The sequence below is a fragment of the Myotis daubentonii genome, chromosome 5, assembly GCF_963259705.1.
Source record: "Myotis daubentonii chromosome 5, mMyoDau2.1, whole genome shotgun sequence".
Taxonomy (NCBI): Eukaryota; Metazoa; Chordata; class Mammalia; order Chiroptera; family Vespertilionidae; genus Myotis; species Myotis daubentonii.
The window spans coordinates 18,461,321-18,477,660 of NC_081844.1; the positions used below are offsets into that span (position 1 = coordinate 18,461,321).

At 48.8% G+C, this 16,340-nt stretch overlaps 1 protein-coding gene and 1 pseudogene across 9 annotated transcripts in view; both read right to left on the bottom strand.

The window, feature by feature from the left end:
• Nucleotides 1-2,607: 2,607 nt before the first annotated feature.
• The window catches only part of GATAD2A (GATA zinc finger domain containing 2A), a 111,520-nt gene continuing 97,787 nt past the window's right edge, over nucleotides 2,608-16,340 (bottom strand). For 5 of the 9 annotated variants that reach the window (XM_059696075.1, XM_059696071.1, XM_059696073.1 and 2 more), the window contains 9 exons: nucleotides 16,136-16,267; nucleotides 14,147-14,236; nucleotides 13,387-13,518; nucleotides 13,049-13,216; nucleotides 10,925-11,204; nucleotides 8,837-9,135; nucleotides 8,116-8,190; nucleotides 7,635-7,830; nucleotides 2,608-4,105 (listed from right to left, as the gene is read on the bottom strand). In XM_059696075.1, the coding sequence (XP_059552058.1) occupies nucleotides 3,975-4,105; nucleotides 7,635-7,830; nucleotides 8,116-8,190; nucleotides 8,837-9,135; nucleotides 10,925-11,204; nucleotides 13,049-13,216; nucleotides 13,387-13,518; nucleotides 14,147-14,236; nucleotides 16,136-16,267 (1,503 nt within the window). In that variant the 3' untranslated portion in view covers nucleotides 2,608-3,974. The remainder of the gene's footprint in view (nucleotides 4,106-7,634; nucleotides 7,831-8,115; nucleotides 8,191-8,836; nucleotides 9,136-10,924; nucleotides 11,205-13,048; nucleotides 13,217-13,386; nucleotides 13,519-14,146; nucleotides 14,237-16,135; nucleotides 16,268-16,340) is intronic. The other 4 variants (XM_059696072.1, XM_059696077.1, XM_059696078.1 and 1 more) reach the window with 4 other exon arrangements.
• Nucleotides 4,461-7,587, bottom strand: LOC132234767 (large ribosomal subunit protein eL42-like; annotated as a pseudogene).

A 16,340-nucleotide genomic window follows, 5' to 3' on the forward strand; every position in this document is an offset into this window, starting at 1 on the left:
CCCTGCACTAGTGTAACTGTTTATTATACTTTGCTAAAGATTATAAAACTTTAGCTGTCATTTAAAAAATATCTATTTTTCATTATTTCAGAGAGGAAGGGAGAGGGAGAGATAGAAACATCAATAATGAGAGAGAATAATAGATAAGCTATCTCTTGCACACACCCCACTGGGGATCGAGCCTGCAACCCAATCATGTGCCCTTGACTAGAACTGAACCCAGGACCCTTCAGTCCGCAGGCTGATGCTCTATCCACTGAGCCAAACCAGCTAGGGCATAGCTGTCATTTTAATAAAAGCTCGGTTGGAGATCTTTAGGCAAATGTCATGTGCAGCATATAACCTGGCTTCAGACAGACAGACAGACAGACACACACACACACACACACACACAACCCTATGGTGCAACAGCAAAGACCATTCCCATTACAACCTTGTGATGAGAATGCTTATATAACTCCCCCCCTTGTCTCTGCCCATAGGAGAGATGTGTGGGACACAAGAGCAGGGCAGGGCTGTACTCAATAGCCTTTCATTTTCTCTGCACCTTTTGCTTCAAGATCTTGGGAGGAGAGTGAATCAGAGGCCCCTGGAGAAGGGCCATTCTCTGCCTTGTCAAAGGTGTGGTCCTGACTTCACAGTTGGGACAATGAGGACCAGAGTCCCCCATGACATGGTCAGAATGGCCAAAGCCATGAGCAGCTCCAAGGGGGCATGCATGTCTGTGAACATACGCATATGCACTTGGCCATTTCAAACCTGCTTCTCCACCAAAACGGGGAATAAGCTTTGTGAACCCCACACCCCAGTCCACAGAATGACTGACATTTCTAAGTTTCTAGTTGCTGTCAGAGGTCTGTGTCCCAGATAACTAGGGACCATTAAAATTGTCATTTGAGCCTAGGGGCTCCTACATTCTCACTGCTTCTGGAAACCAGGTCTTCTCAGCCCCGACACTTCTGGGGGAAACCAGGACCCCAGCCCCGTGGCAGATTTTTCAGGGGGTGAATTTTGCTGCTGAGAGAACACACTGTTAACATCCTTTCCTAGTATATTCAAACCCCACACCCAGAGAGGTATTTAACAATGCTTGTCTGAAACATCTTCAAGTCCATCACATAAATACCCATTTAGGGCTTATCACAGATGTTACAATGCAAAGTGGGAAACTGAAGAAAAAGGGGGGAGGGTGTGGAATTTTAAAATGGCAGAAATGAACTAAAGACTAAAGCAAGCATGTCAAAGGCCGCAAGTTTGACATGCTTGGACTAAAGCCTCTCACGTTCTTGCCCTTAAAAAAAAAACTTTTAAAGCAGTTCACTGTCCTTTATTACTATCCTGTAGATGGCCCCCCAAAATTTTAAAACATATTTTTATTGATTTCTTTTTAAAAAAATATTTTTATTGATTTCAGGGAGGGTGAGAGAGAGAGAAACATCAGTGATGAGAATCACCAATTGGCTGCCTCCTGTACATCCCCAACTGGGGATCAAGCCCGCATCCCGGGCATGTGCCCCTGACCGGAATCGAACCTGGGACCCCCTTCAGTCCGCAGGCTGACGTTCCATCCACTGAGCCAAATTGGCTAGGGCTATTGATTTCAGAGAGGAAGGGAGAGGGAGAGATAGAAACATCAATGATGAGAGAATAATTGATAGGCTGCTACCTGCAGCCCGCCCCCATTAGAGATGAGCCCACAACCTGGGCATGTGCACTGACCAGGAATTGAACTGTGATCTCCTGATTCATAGGTTTGACACTCAACCACTGAGCCACACCAGCTGGGCTTGCCCCCTTTTTAAAAAGTTACATTTCCATCATAGTAAGTTGTCCTTGATGGGAATGTGCCTGGGGATGCTGGGCTGGATGGAGAAGGCAAAGCCAGGGCCTGGCTGTCCTGTCCTCCACCTGAGGTGGTCTGGCCCAGCAAGGTGAGGTAAGAGGTGGTTCCTGAGTGTGGCTGAGCCAAGTTCTGATGAGGCTGGGGATCAACATATGCCTCAAGTCACAGACCCAGTCAACCTGGATGGGAAGGTGGTGGACACTTTAGCTGTCATTTTAATAAAATGACAGTGCATGAGTGACTTTGGCCCAGACACCTGATTCAGTTACTGCATAGAACTGAGGTCTGTTTGCTGGGAGTGGCCAGCTCAGTCTCCTTGTTGGACGATTTGGAGTTTGGCCCATGTAACTGAACAGAGAGGGCTAACAGCTCAGGGTAGTATATAAGACGGGTATTTATTTACCAGGTGTGTGCGCGCGCGCGCGCAGACACACACACACACACACACACACACACACACACACACACACACACACACACACACAAGAAATAGAAATGCTTGCACACTCTTTGAGTTTTTGGTGTATAAGCACATCCTTTCCCCACATTCCTGAATGTTAATTTCCCTTTCTCCCCCAATCCCTGCATCTTGTTATGAAAGCCACATTTCCCTGCCCTCCCCTCCCCTCCTTCAGCCCATGTACTCAAAACAAAAATCAATGAGAAATTTAGGGTTCTACAGAAAAAATTAGAACATTTTGCAAAACTAGGTCTTCGACCACATGTTAAAAATGTTTTCTAAACACTGATATTCACACATGAGAGGGGGTTAAATGAGCCTTTATTAGAATGTTGAAGCAATGTGTTCAAAGGCAGCCCTATAAAATAAGGATTTTAAGTTAAGTCCCTAACTGCATGGACAGGAAAACCAGGGCAGGAGCTGAAGTGGGGAGCGACGTACCCCGTCTCCACATCAACACATGCATGTGCACACACATGGGACACCCTCACATGTGCTTGGAGCTGGTGCTGTGTGCAGCTCACACATGACATCTGCCTTTCCTCATGGAACTGATTTTTAAGGAGCGGGGAAAACTGAAATGAAACATGTCTAAGAGCAGACCTGATCCTTTGTAAGACATTTCTGTAGACTCCAAAGAAGGTTAAAAAAAAAGTCTGGAGGCGAACACTGGCAGCACGGCCTCCTTTATGGGAAGGTTCTAAACTAGACCCAAACGGAAACCCTAAAGTCTGTGAGGGGCAGGGGCATCTCCCCACCTGACACACCTGATAGGAGCACAAGCCAGGGCAGCTTGGGATGTTGTCTATCAAAATAAGTAGGAAAAGAAAAGGAAAAATTTAATAAAATAAACCACAACAACAACAAAAAAAACACAACAGCCCGCCCCTCCAACTTCCTGCTCAGGCTCTGTATGTTGCTGCCATTTCTCTACTCCCTTCTCCAAGGGCAGCAGTGTGGCTTTCAGGATCCCAGGCACTCTGGCTGGGTCTGGGTTGCAGTTTGTTCTTCTGCTAAGTGTGGGAGGTTGGGGGTCTCCAGAACGAGCAGCAGTACAGGCCTTCTGCTGGAGCAAACGAGGGCTGGTCAGTCAGCGGCCCATCCTCTGGGGCATGGGGGCCATGCTCGGCAGGAACCCCTGGGTCTGCATGGTTTACTTTAAACTCCATCATCATGAGGTGATTAAAAAAACTTGTCAACCTAGAGATTGCCGTGAAGGAAGGCAGTCAAAGATTGGGAGGCTAAGGTGGGGAAAAAGCAAAAACAAAACAACGGTCCACTCAACTTCAGAAGCCCCGAGCTCCGGTCTTGCCCGAGTGTGTCACAGTGTCCAGGCTGCCCATGTGCCCTGAGGGGGCTGAAGAGGAGGACGGGAGCAGAAACAGCCCCCGAGGTCCAATTTTCTGCTGGTGTTGGGCAAACTAAAGGCAAAGAAAGGAGGAAAGCCCATGGGAAAGGTCCCCCAGTAATAATAATCCTCATCCACCTGTGAAGCGGCCCTCCAGCCACAAGACTTTGCAGCCAAGAATGAAGGGAGCTCTTGCTTCCGCAGTGTGGCAGACACTCGCTTGCTCGCTCTCTTGGGGAGCAGGATGTCTTCCCCAGCGAGCAGAGGGTGGCAGGCCAGGTGGGAAGGAAGAGGGAGCCTGTTCTCCACAAGGCCGGCTCACACTATTTCCACGTGGCCGACTGGGGGATGGAGCGTGGCGGGATCATGTCCAGGAGGTACTCCCGCTGGCGGTCCACAGCCGAGGAGGTCTTGTGCACTGTCAAGCTGGGGCTGACAAACGCAAGCGCCCCACCTGCAACAGAACAGAGCAACAGGCTGAGATGGTTCCAGTCAGGGGCAGGCTCCCAGGAGGACACCTGAGTGGGCCAACCAAGCCTGGGCAGTCAAAATCCCGCCTCAGAACTGAAGAGAATTTAAGAAATAACTTGCCCCAGCTAGTTTGGCTCAGTGGATGGAGTGTCGGCCTGCAGACCAAAGGGTTCCGGGTTTGATTCTGGTCAGAGGTCGTGAAGAAGGCAACCAATTGATTTGTTTCTTTCACATCAATGTTTCTCTCTGTCTCTCCCTCTCTCCCTCAAAAAAAAAAAAAAAAATCAATGGAAAAATATCCTCAGTGAGGATTAACCAAAAAAAAGAAAAAGAAAAAAGAAACAAAAAAATGAAAAAGAAAAAACTCAATCTCCTTTACAATGTCCCCAGTCTCTGCCACAGTAACAGATATTCCATAGGCTATTTGAGAGCTCTGTTAACTGAGGTGGTTACCACAGTGCTATTTAGAACTGAAAAATAACAAATGACTGAATGAGGCATCTGGGAAATTAGTATGACGGAATACCATGCAGCCATCAAAAAGGATAGGGTAACGTTCTCTAAACCATTCAGAGGTGCACGGAGTGGCTGGCACACAAAGCATAATCCCTTTGTAGGACACTCGCGTGTAGGACACGTGAATGAAGAGGCGACTGAGGAAGGCCTCTAAGTGCTGCATTTGTTCTCCTGGAGTAGAAAATACCAGCCATTGCCATCATCTTCCTTTTTCATATTCTCTAAATATTCCCAAAGTATCACTTTTACAATTGGAAAATGAAGAAATGATACACATACACACCAGCACACAGGTTTTTGGCTGGCCTGCCCTAAGGACTGCCCTGGATCCCCAGCTACAGCAGCAGGGCTCTCCCAAGAGTATTTTTGGTGGAGGTTAAGAGACTTTGTGGAACAAGGATTCTGAGGTCAAATGCACTAGCGTCCTTTCTGCATATTCAAGGCAGCACCACCAACTAGATCCCACCCAGTCTCTCTCAAACCACCACCTAGAAACCCAGGGTAACCTGGAGCTCTGGCAGAACTCTCCTGGGAAATGTGGCTTCTAAGCCTTGACACTTTTATCTCTAATCTGACTGTTGAACAGAGCAACTATTTATCCCTTCATATTCCCTTTCAAACATCACCCTTAAGTGCACACACGGGTTCACATGATTGCTATCACAGTGTATACATCAGTGATGGCGAACCTATGACACGCGTGTCAGAGGTGACACGCGAACTCATTTTTTTGGTTGATTTTTCTTTGTTAAATGGCATTTAAATATATAAAATAAATATCAAAAATATAAGTCTTTGTTTTACTATGGTTTCAAATATCAAAAAATTTCTATATGTGACACGGCACCAGAGTTAAGTTAGGGTTTTTCAAAATGCTGACACGCCGAGCTCAAAAGGTTCGCTGTCACTGGTATACATGCATATACTCATACTTGACTTTTCCCATTTCATATACTTCCAAATTTCCCACAAACAGAATTTCTAACTAGCCTGTGAGTTCTTAGCTGTATGTATCTTATACATGCTGAGCAAAAGTATCTTTGCCTAGTATTTACAAATGCTCTTTGCTTTCCAGGAGGTCCAAATTCTTCTACGGTCAGATGAATGTCTTTCTTCTTCTAAACTTCTTTCCTATGAGAGACTCTGGCCAGCTGCCTGTACAGTGGGCTCCTGTGTTTCCATTGCACAAACAGCCCTACTTTCCCAGGTCTAACTAGGGTTCCTCTATGATGGTGTTTCTTCTTCCTACAGGGGTGTGGCATGTGCTCACTCCCACAAATGAGCGCTCTCACCCATCTCCTTCACTCAGCCTTTGTGTCTACTGTTCACTTACCCGTTTTGCTGTGTGTTTTTAGTATTTTTTTTATAAATATTTTTTTATTGACTTCAGAGAGGGAGAGGGGGAGGAGAGAGAGAAACATCAATTATGAGAGAGAATCATTGATTGGATGCCTCCTACACGCTCCCTACTGGGGATTAAGCCGGCAACCTGGGCATGTACCCTGATCTGGAACAGAATCATGACCTGCTAGTTCATAAGTCGACTCTCAACCACTGAACCATACCCAGCCTTGACTTTAATGTTTTTATTATTGATTTTAAAGAGAGGAAGGGAGAGGGAGAGAGCGAGAGAAACATCAATGTGAAAGGGTAACATTGATCGGCTACCTCCTGCACATCCACTGGGGGTCAAGCCCACAACCCAGGCACATGCTGTCACTGGACATTGAACTGGCACCCTTTCTGTGTATGGGACAATGCTCAACCAACTGAGCCACACCGGCTGGGCTCACTTTTTCATTTTTTTTTTTTAACATATCAAGATTTTATTGTAATATAATAAAACAAAATATGAAGCTTAGAACTGGATCACTTGACCCTTTCTCTTCTTATCTCCTTCCAGTTCAAAATGCTTGCATCTCTTAATAGCCAGCATTCTCTTAGATCTGCAGTTAGGCTCAACGCATCCAAGCCTCAGCACAATCTTCTTTGCAGTTTTAGCCTTTTTTCAGAAAATCGGCTTAGTCTGCCCACCATAGTCACTCTGCTTCCTGTCATAACGCTGCTTTCCCTGCACACACAGAGAATCCTTGCCCTTCTTGTACTATGTTACTTTGTGGGGTTGATGCTGACCACACTTCTTACAGAAAGTTCGGCAGGTTTTAGGAACGTTCGCCATGTCTGCGAGCGCTATCAGCAGGGAAAGTCACTTTTTCATTTTTGATCAACAGAAATATTTAACATTCATCTTAATGCTAGCAAATCAGTAAGAAATTATAAAAATAGGATGACCCAGGATGGCAGGACTGAGGGAGATTAAAAAATATCTGCCTGAGCGCCTCCTCATCCCCTGGGTTGTTCTTAAAATGTTGTCTCCTCAGGAGTTTGGGTGACTGGCTGAACATGCAAGGTGCCTCCCACCTCAGTTAAACTCCCAGCCCTCACCCCAGAGTCCCCCTCCTCGCCCCTACATTCTTGTTCTATTTTGTACTTTGCACCACCTGATCTGTCCAAGCCAGAAGAAGGTGGGAAGAGTGGCCCACAGATCAGGAAATAAAAGACACTATCTGGGTGACCAAAATATAGTACAGCAGAAAAGGCACAAGTTAACAGTAAAAACAGGTGTTCCCTTTGCCAGGGGCGAGGAGCCAAGGGGGTAGATAAGCATCCGCGCTGCCAGGAGTCTACTGGATGGTGGGGGTGACGCCTGAACTGGGCCTGCCCTACATTTTGAGTGAAGGGCTAAAAGTTTGGGTACAGAGTGTGGAGACATCGAGGGCTACTCAGGGCTGCCACTTGTTGAGGTCATCCTATTTAGTGAACAAGAGAGATTCAGCCAAAGAATTGGGAGGCAGCTGTTCTCAGGGAGCAGGTCTGGGCCATTTCCCTTTGTGCCATTTCCTCACCATGTGCAAGTCTTTGCTAAAATAAGAAAGCGATGGGCCCAACCACAGCAAGGTCCCTACTTTGAGCTCACTGGGAGCTTGCCCACCTACCTGTACTCAGGGGTGCCTTCTTCCAGTTGGAGGCGGCATTGCCCTTGCCAGAACTAACGGCTCTCTCGGAATGTTTGCCGGTCCTGCTGACAAGAGCTGTGGCTGAGGCTGCATTCTGCAGTTTGGGCGACTGGCTGAACGTGTGCAGGACACCTCGGGGTGTTGTGGCCGAGCCCCGGGACAGCTGGCTGGAGGCCTGCAGTGGAAAGAGGGTGCAATGGCTCATGTGGGAAAGGAAAAGGTAGAGGGTGAGGTGGTCAGTGCAGCCTTTCCTTGCTGTGGCCGACCTCTTCCCACCCACACGGGGTCCCTAAAGTCCAAAATCAGGAGACCAGGTAAGTTACACCAAGGGGACAGGGGAAGGAAAGAGGGAGAGAGAGAAACAGAGAGACAGACGCAGGCAGCTGACGTGGTCACGGTCTGGGGCGTGAGGGCTGGTTGGTGGCGCAATGCAGGGGGCTCCCAGCACTGCAGTTCTGACCTGTAGCACAGCCCCGTTACTCCAGTCGCGGGCCTCTCCTGAGCGGAACGCCAACTTACGCCGGGGCTTTATGACCTACACAAATGGGGGTTGAAATCAAGATCAGCACCATCCACAGGCCGGCCCTGGGTGACCTAGAGTGACCAAAGGGCAGCAGCTGTGGCCACACGAGGCCTAGTCCCCATATGACAGGCCATTTCCCGAGGACAGTGTGGCCTCCCACTATTATAGGGACCTTGAGAAGATGTGGTCATTAGTGAATTACAAATGACTTCCAAGGATACAAAAAACTGCCAACACAAAGCTTTGGATCTATAAGGGGTAGAAAGCAGAGCATTAAAAAAAGCAGCCAAAAAAACTTCTTTCTCTCCTTAATTTAGCTAGAACATTTCTTCAGAACGCCTCTTTTGTATCTGAATGTGGCTTTCAGAAAAGTCCTTATAGACAAGAAGTACTTGTCGGCGGCACAATGAATGTGAAAGCTACAAAATCTAAAAAAACTGCAAATTAGTATTTTCACCACCAAACACCACCATTAAACACAATTTAGACGCAGTTGACAATCAGGCAGATGCTTGCCGAGTGTGGACAGAACACCAGGACATTTTGCGTGCTAGCGACAACTTCCCTGCCAGGGAACAGCATCTCTCCTGGAGGATGAGGCCCCAGTCAAGTTCCCAGACCTCCAGGTCACAACTCTGGCTCCTAGACAAGAACTCACCTGCTTCAGAGTGGGATGTGGGGCGGTGGCGGGCTCAGCTTTGGCCTGCACAGGAGCTGCACCCTGCTGCAGAAGACGCTGCTCGATCTCCTGCTCCTGCTGCAGTGCCTTCACAAAGGCAGCCTTCAGCCTGCTTGTGTGCTCCACCTTGAGCGCCTTCTTCTGGTTGGATGCCATGCAGTTCTCACACATGATGGCACCGCCCTTCTCCTCCCGCCAGCGGCATGTGAAGTCCGTCTTGCACTGTGCACACATGTAGGGCTCCCGGGACAGTACAACGGCAGCTGACATCCTGCCTGCTGTAGGGCAGACGGGTGGGCTCACATCAAAGGAACAAGATGCCAGTCAGAACCCCAACTACCCAGCATGCAGGATAGAAGAGGGCAGCACCCCAAGCCAGGTGGCTCAATGGCTATCAGAAAACCAAAGCCTCAGTAGATGCCGACTGTGTACAGATACCGGGCCAGCCTCAGGGAAGCCTTTCAGGCTGAAGCTTTGGAAATGCTGTAGGTCAGGAATTCTTGGTACCAACTCTCAAAAACATTATGTGGTGCCATCAGCTTGGCTTCTCCCAATGGCCTTGCCCAGTCACAGCGTAGGAAAGGGATGCATCTCATCCTGACTTGGCCTTCTGCCTGTCCTTCCTATACTAGACTAGCCTTGCAGCAGCAGGTTTTTAAAAAATCCTCACCCAAGGGTATTTTTTCCATTGATTTCTAAAGAGAGTGAAAGGGAGGGATGGAGAGAGGAGGGGAGGGGAGAGGAGGGAAGAGGGGAGGGGAGAGGAGAGGAGAGGAGGAGGTGGGGGAGAGAGAGAGAGAGAGAGAGAGAGAGAGAGAGGATTAGTTGTCTCTCACACCAGCCAACTGGGGCCCAGGGAAACCAACTCAGGTATGTGGCCTTGACCAGGAATTGAACCAGCAACACTTTGCTGCGTGAGCCGACCGAAGCTCTATCACTGAGCTACACCAGCCAGGGCTCGCAGCAGCTTTTGCTAATATTACCATTATTCATTATTCATTATAAAGAAGACACCAAAGGGAGCCAGACATATATCCAGGCCATGTCAGAGCCTGCACCCCTCTCTGTGGTCCCTCAAGGTAACCTGACAGGTGGAGCCAGCCTGTCAGCCTCTCCTCTGTTCCCCTGGACAAGTTATGACTATGCCTTCCCCTCAGTATAAGCATCTGAAAAGATCACACAGAAAAGGGTTCAGGCTGGCTGCCCAATTCATGTCACTATTAGCTCCATCTCAGGCCACAAGTGCCCCCAGTACAATGGCTGGTGGAGACCCCTTAAGGGTTAACATGGCCTCCATTTTTAATATTGTTTTTGCTCGCTATTCTGTTTATGCTCTTTTATTCCTAAAATCTCCTACCACACAGGTGCATTTTCCAAATTGTTTACAAGGAGGGTGATTTAGTGAATCTGGTTTAAGTGTAGGTACCCTCTCCCATCTTGAGTGCTCTGAAAACTCAAAGCTCTGGAAAGTTTCACCTCTGTGTTGACTTCCTGTTTGGAAGCAAAGCCTGTCATGTCAGTCTTCGGCAGGCATTCCTCCTCACTGCCCACACCAACATCACAGTGCGCTGCTTGGCACCCTGACCACCCTTAGCACCCTTGAGCTTCACCAGGGCCTGGCTCTCAGGAGGCCCTAACAGGAAAGGTGCCTGCAATGTGTTTATGAAGCTGTTGAACATCTGCCCTGGCCGGGTGTAGCATTGTCCAGTATACTAAAAGGTTGCAAGCTTTATTCCTGGTCAGGGCACAAACCTAGGTTCCAGGCTCGATCCCCAGTTGGGGAGCACATGGGAGTCAACCAATCGATGTTTCTCTCTCTCTTTCTCCCTTCCTCTCTCGCTAAAATCTAAATATGTCCTTGGTGAAGATTAAAAAAAAAAAAAAAAGCTATTAAACCTCACAAACTGATGATGGAATGTTACTCATAGCATCCAAAATACCCAATCTTTAAGACAGCTCTGGGTATACCACAGGTGCATAGACAGGTGCTGTACGTTGAAAAAAACCTATGTTATAGAAACTTCAGTGGGAAGAGATGAAAACAACCCTAGCTCAGGGCCCACTCACCTTGCGTCTCCAGCAGGTTCTGTACCACCTCCTCCAGGCCAACCAGGTAGATAAATTCATTATTGGCAGCGCTGGGCAGGAAGTTCATCTCTGGGGCAGGGGGCTTGGGTGGGGGGATTTCAAGCAGCGTCTTCTCCAGCTGTTTGCGCAGTGCGAGCTTGGCGGCCGCCTGCCGGCTGGCTGGAGAATCACCAGATGTGACCACAGAAGTCACACTGGTGGGGGTGGAGTTGCCCTGAGCAGAGGTGACTGTCGTTCCTTTCAGTGAGGCTGGGGATGGCTTTTGGGAAACAACAACCTGGTCAGAGTGCTAGGGGTAACCTGCACCGAGGTAGGCCCTATCACTGCACCCACAGCCCAGGTCAGCACCATTAGTTGCACTAATTCCGAGCTGCTTGATACCTGTGAGCAGCAGACAGAGTAGCATTAAACCATTCACCCTATGAGATGACCAATCTTGTACACCAACTTTTGAGGCTTACCTGATATCAAATAAACCACACACATTTAAAAAATCTGTAATTTGCTGTATTTTGCCAGGAGGATATCCATAAAGCAACCCGTCGCTATAACCAAGAGAGTGGGCACCCCCTTTGCAATGTCCCCACAGCACCAACCCAGGACAGCATGGCCACTGTCCCAGCTCTATGGCCTGACCCTCTTCTCAGCACAGGTCTGGGCAGCCTCCTTCCTCACAGGGCTGCAATGGTGGCTCAAGTGGCATCTGTAGCATTTCCCCTGAGGGCATCTTTGTGTGTGCTTATCTGGAGATACTAATGTCTTTATCAGGGTTGCAGTAGAGAGCAGTTCCTGCACCAATCCCTCGCCCTGAGGTCACACCACACCACCCCACTGTGCCTCAACCCTTGCTATTCCTGCACTACTTTATCGTCTTTGTCTAAACCCCAGTGACCAATGCTCCATCGTCTCCTTGCTCCAGTTCACTCACCCCCAACACTGTCCAGTGCTCTCCCCAAAACGTGGAACTGATCACGATAGTGCCCTTAGTTAGCTTCGTAAGGTAGAGGACCCTTTTGGAAAGCTCAAGGAAAGCTGCATACACCACCCCCAGGAAAATGCACAACCTGATAACTTGCCTGTAATACATCACAGGTTTTAAGAAGCACAGATGCTTTCCCAGGATCCTTACCCCCACAGAAGGTCTCAGAATCAAAGAGACTCCTCAATACAGAGGACGCCATCACAGCATCTTGACCTAGCCCATGCCCCACTGACCAACCAGCCAGTTCTCCCCAACCCCTCCTTGGGTTCCCCACCCCACTGGGAACAGAGCCCCTTGGCACCACTGATGCTGGCCTGCTTTCTTCCACCCTCCCTGCACACTGAGCTGAGAACAGGGTCTGGCACCTGGGAGGGATCCGGATCAAGGTTTATGGGATAAACTGCTTGTATAGGTCAAGCTTTTGTTTTGCCAGGACATCCCTATGTGGTAGCAGGAATGCACTTGATCCTGACCTAGAGAAGGCAGGCAAGAATATATTAGGCCAATGGAGGCAGAGAAGGTGACGTGCCCATCAGCAAAAGCCCCTGCATACCCAATAATTTTATCTGTCAATGAGGCTTTGCTTCTAGCCTATCGGCCCCCCCATCCCATCTTCCTGGCTCTGTTGGGTGGGGACAAATCCACCCCATCTCAGAGGCTTTGTCCAGAGTTGAAGAAACTTGTGAATAAGAATAGGTACACTGGTGCCATGAGGACATTTGCAGACACATGCTCCTCATGTGCTTGTGCCTACAGGGGGAAAGGGTAGGAAAGGCTCTAGTGCCCCCAGCCATCTCCAGGCCCACCAAACACCTTAGCTGGCCCTATCTATCCCCCAAACTTGCCTTTCCCAAGACCTCAGACTCCTGTCTCAGCTCAGGTCTGCACCCCTCAGCCTCTCAGCAACTCTCCACCTCTGTCACGTGGCAGATCAGAACATCTGCCTGTGACCTTCATGCCTGACAGGCCCAGAGGAGCTCAAGTACAAACCACAAGGGGTGTCCGAAGCCTCACTTGGCTCTGAGGTCACACTGCACCACTCCACTGTGCGTCAGGACTGTGGGCCCTTTTGGGGGCAGCTGCACCGCACACTCCCTATGTCAGCACAGCACGGCCCTCACCTGTGGGATATTGACGAGCAGACTGGTGTTGGGGACATTGGCAACACGGATAAGGCCTTGCTGGATGATCCTCTGTCCCTGGATTTGCACATTGGGCACAGACGCCCGGGGGGCCAGGAGGAGTGGAGGCGGCCCCGTGCTGGAATGTTGTCTGATGTTGTGAATTTGCTGTGGGGTGGGGTGGGAACAAGACAATGAGGAACAATGGAGGGAGGTAGAGGGAAAGGCTGGGCTCCATAGCCCCAGCCTGAGAACTGGAAACTGTTATTTATGTGAGGTAAACCATTGCTTGGAGCATCCTGGCCATATTCCTGTCCCAAGGGTGCACCCCTGCTCACCTGAGCCCCCCTGACAAGCGGGGGCATGACGACCTGCGAGCTTGCCTGCGGCCCCAGCTTTGAGGACATCTGCTGCCCACCACGGACCAGGGGTGGAGGGATGACACTACCAGGCATTCGAGTCGAAGAGGTCTGTCAAAAGATACCAATCCCCATATCTTAACATGTGTTTTTTTTAAACAAATAGGTTTATTACTATTTATGTAAAAGCACATACTTATTAACCAAAAAAGGAGGTAATAGAAAACACATAAAAGCAACAAGGAACATAGACTCCAACAAGAGACTTGTAAACGTGGGCTCAGTCAAGACACAGGCCCCACCAGAGCAAGAGTCCAGCCAACCAGGACAGCCACCTGCCACCTGCTGGTGTGAGCTGGGGGCTCAGGCTTGTTTGAGGGGAGCTGGGCCCCTGTCCAGACCTCAGTCCTATGGCTTGGGAGGGAGAATCCTTTGAGCAGAGGAGGCCAGGAGCCTTGCTGGGTCAAGGCCCCCCTGCCATTGGGAGACTCCGAATGAAGGGAGCCCAATATGTTTAGGTAGGATCTTAGTTCTCTCTCCAACCTCAAAAGGGGTGGTCATGGGAGGGGCCTCCCATCTGCTGGTGTGATTGGTTTATATGTCAATGGTGGCTTAGTTTGGGAATTTAAGCATGATTTATTTTTGGGGCCGCCAGCAGGAAAACCTCACCCAGTCTAGTCAGAAGGAACAGGCAGCCTTTTACAGGGTTCCTCAAGAGCCTAATGAGGAAGGAACTGACCTGAAGTGATGGCTTCCCGGAAGGAATGTTCTGGGTGCCCCGCACGAGCGGGGGAGGGGTGGTCACGGTGCTCCCAGTGGAGCCTGTGGGCTGCAAGAAAGCAGGATACTCAGTAGATGAGACAGCCATCAGTCCTGCCCACCCCATAATCCTGATGGAGGAGGACTGATTTTCTTCCTATTCCAAAGGGACAGGAAGCACCCAGAAGCACAGGCCCCACTGTCACTAAGTTTGCAAAGGTTTTGCTTCCAGCCTGGTAAGTGACCCCTGCCTATCTGCGACAGGAATTGACATATACAAAAATGGGTGCTTTTCCAGCACCACTCCAGCCCCTGGGACTCCTGCTATCACTCTGTGGCTCTGCCTGTCAGGGGGCAGGAAAGGCAGGCAATGAGAAAGGACCCAGGGCCTGGACAGGTTAATACCAACCTTAGGATTCTTTTAACATTTTTAAAAATACGTTATTTATTTCAGAGTAAGGGAGGGAGAGGGAGAGTTGGAAACATCAATGAGGAGAGAGAATCATCGATCAGCAGCCTCTTGCATTCCCGTTACTGGGGATAGAGCCTGCAACCTGGGCGAGAGCCCTGACCTCCTGGTTCATGGGTCGATACTCAACGACTGACCCATACCAGCTGGGCCCAACCCTGGGATTCTTAAGTAACATTCCACTAGGGAAGGGACAGTGACAGACTTGGGTCACTTTACCTTATCTTCAACAACTGACAAGGAAACAGTAGACAGGTTCTGTCCACCAGGAGATTAACTGACGTCAGTCAGGCCACATCCACTTGCTGACGGAGTGGGGTGGGAACTCAAAAAAGCCCCCAAATCAGACCAATGCGTGTCTTTCTTTTGTGCCTCTCTCTTAGGGAATATGAGTTTTACACATTCTGTCAGCCATATAATCACTTTACTGGTTTAGTAGTAATGGTTAATTTAAAAAAAAATATTTTTATTGATTTCAGGGAGGAAGGGAGAGGCAGAGAGAGACAGAAACAACAATGATGAGAGGGAATCATTGATTGGCTGCCTCCTGCATGCCCTCTACTGGGGACCGAGCCCACAACCCATGCAGGTGCCCTTGACCAGAATCGAACCTGGAATCCTTGAGTCCACAGGCCGATGCTCTATCCACTGAGCCAAACCAGCTAGAGTGAGATGGCTGTTATGGTTATGATAAGGGCAGCTGCATAACCAATCATAAACCTTCCCAGAAATCCAACAAAACATGAACTTGCCCCACATGGTGAGCTCATAGCAGAACCACAAAGAACCTCAGGCACTGGGACAGCAGCCTCTCCAGGCCAGCACAGCCACCGGCAGGGCAGGAGGCCTTTCTAAAAACAAACTCAGGACAGAGCTCTGAAGCTTGAGGTGTGCTTCCAGCAGCTTCATACATCTATTATCTGTTTTCTATTCCTTTGATGCTTTTACAGGAAGTGAGTTTTATGTATTCAGATCTGAAACATTCTAGACCAGTGGTTCTCAACCTTCCTAATGCCGCAACCCTTTAATACAGTTCCTCATGTTGTGGTGACCCCCAGCCGTAAAATTATTTTCGTTGCTACTTCATAACTGTAATTTTGCTACTGTTATGAATCGTAATGTAAATATCTGATATGCAGGATGTATTTTCATTGTTACAAATTGAACATAATTAAAGCATAGTGATTTAATCACAAAAACAATATGTAATTATATATGTGTTTTCTGATGGTCTTAGGTGACCCCTGTGAAAGGGTCATTCAACTCCCAAAGGGGTCACGACCCACAGGTTGAGAACCGCTGTTCTAGACCAAGCAGGACTCTAATATCCTCTCATTGACATCCTTTTAGCTAAATACAAAATGGGACCTTTTGTATTTAGTTAAAGTTTCTATTCAGACCCTCATACCCGAGGAAACTCGTCCCCCATGACCAGCCTTTCCGACCCCAGCTCTGAATGGCTTCCACTGGTCCTTGAGGAAGATACAGACGTGCACAAACCTTCTGGGTGGTGGTTTCCTTTTGTATTTGACTCTGCCGCAACTTTTTCAATAAAACGAGCTTTGCTTCTTCTAACCGTAACTCTTCTTTCAGCTGCTTAATCATCCTTTCTCGTTCTTCAGGACTGCTTTTCTGTAAGCATAAGAGAACAGGGTTGAGAGGGAGGCCCAGCACCCAGAATCACAGGCCCCACTGTCACCAGCTA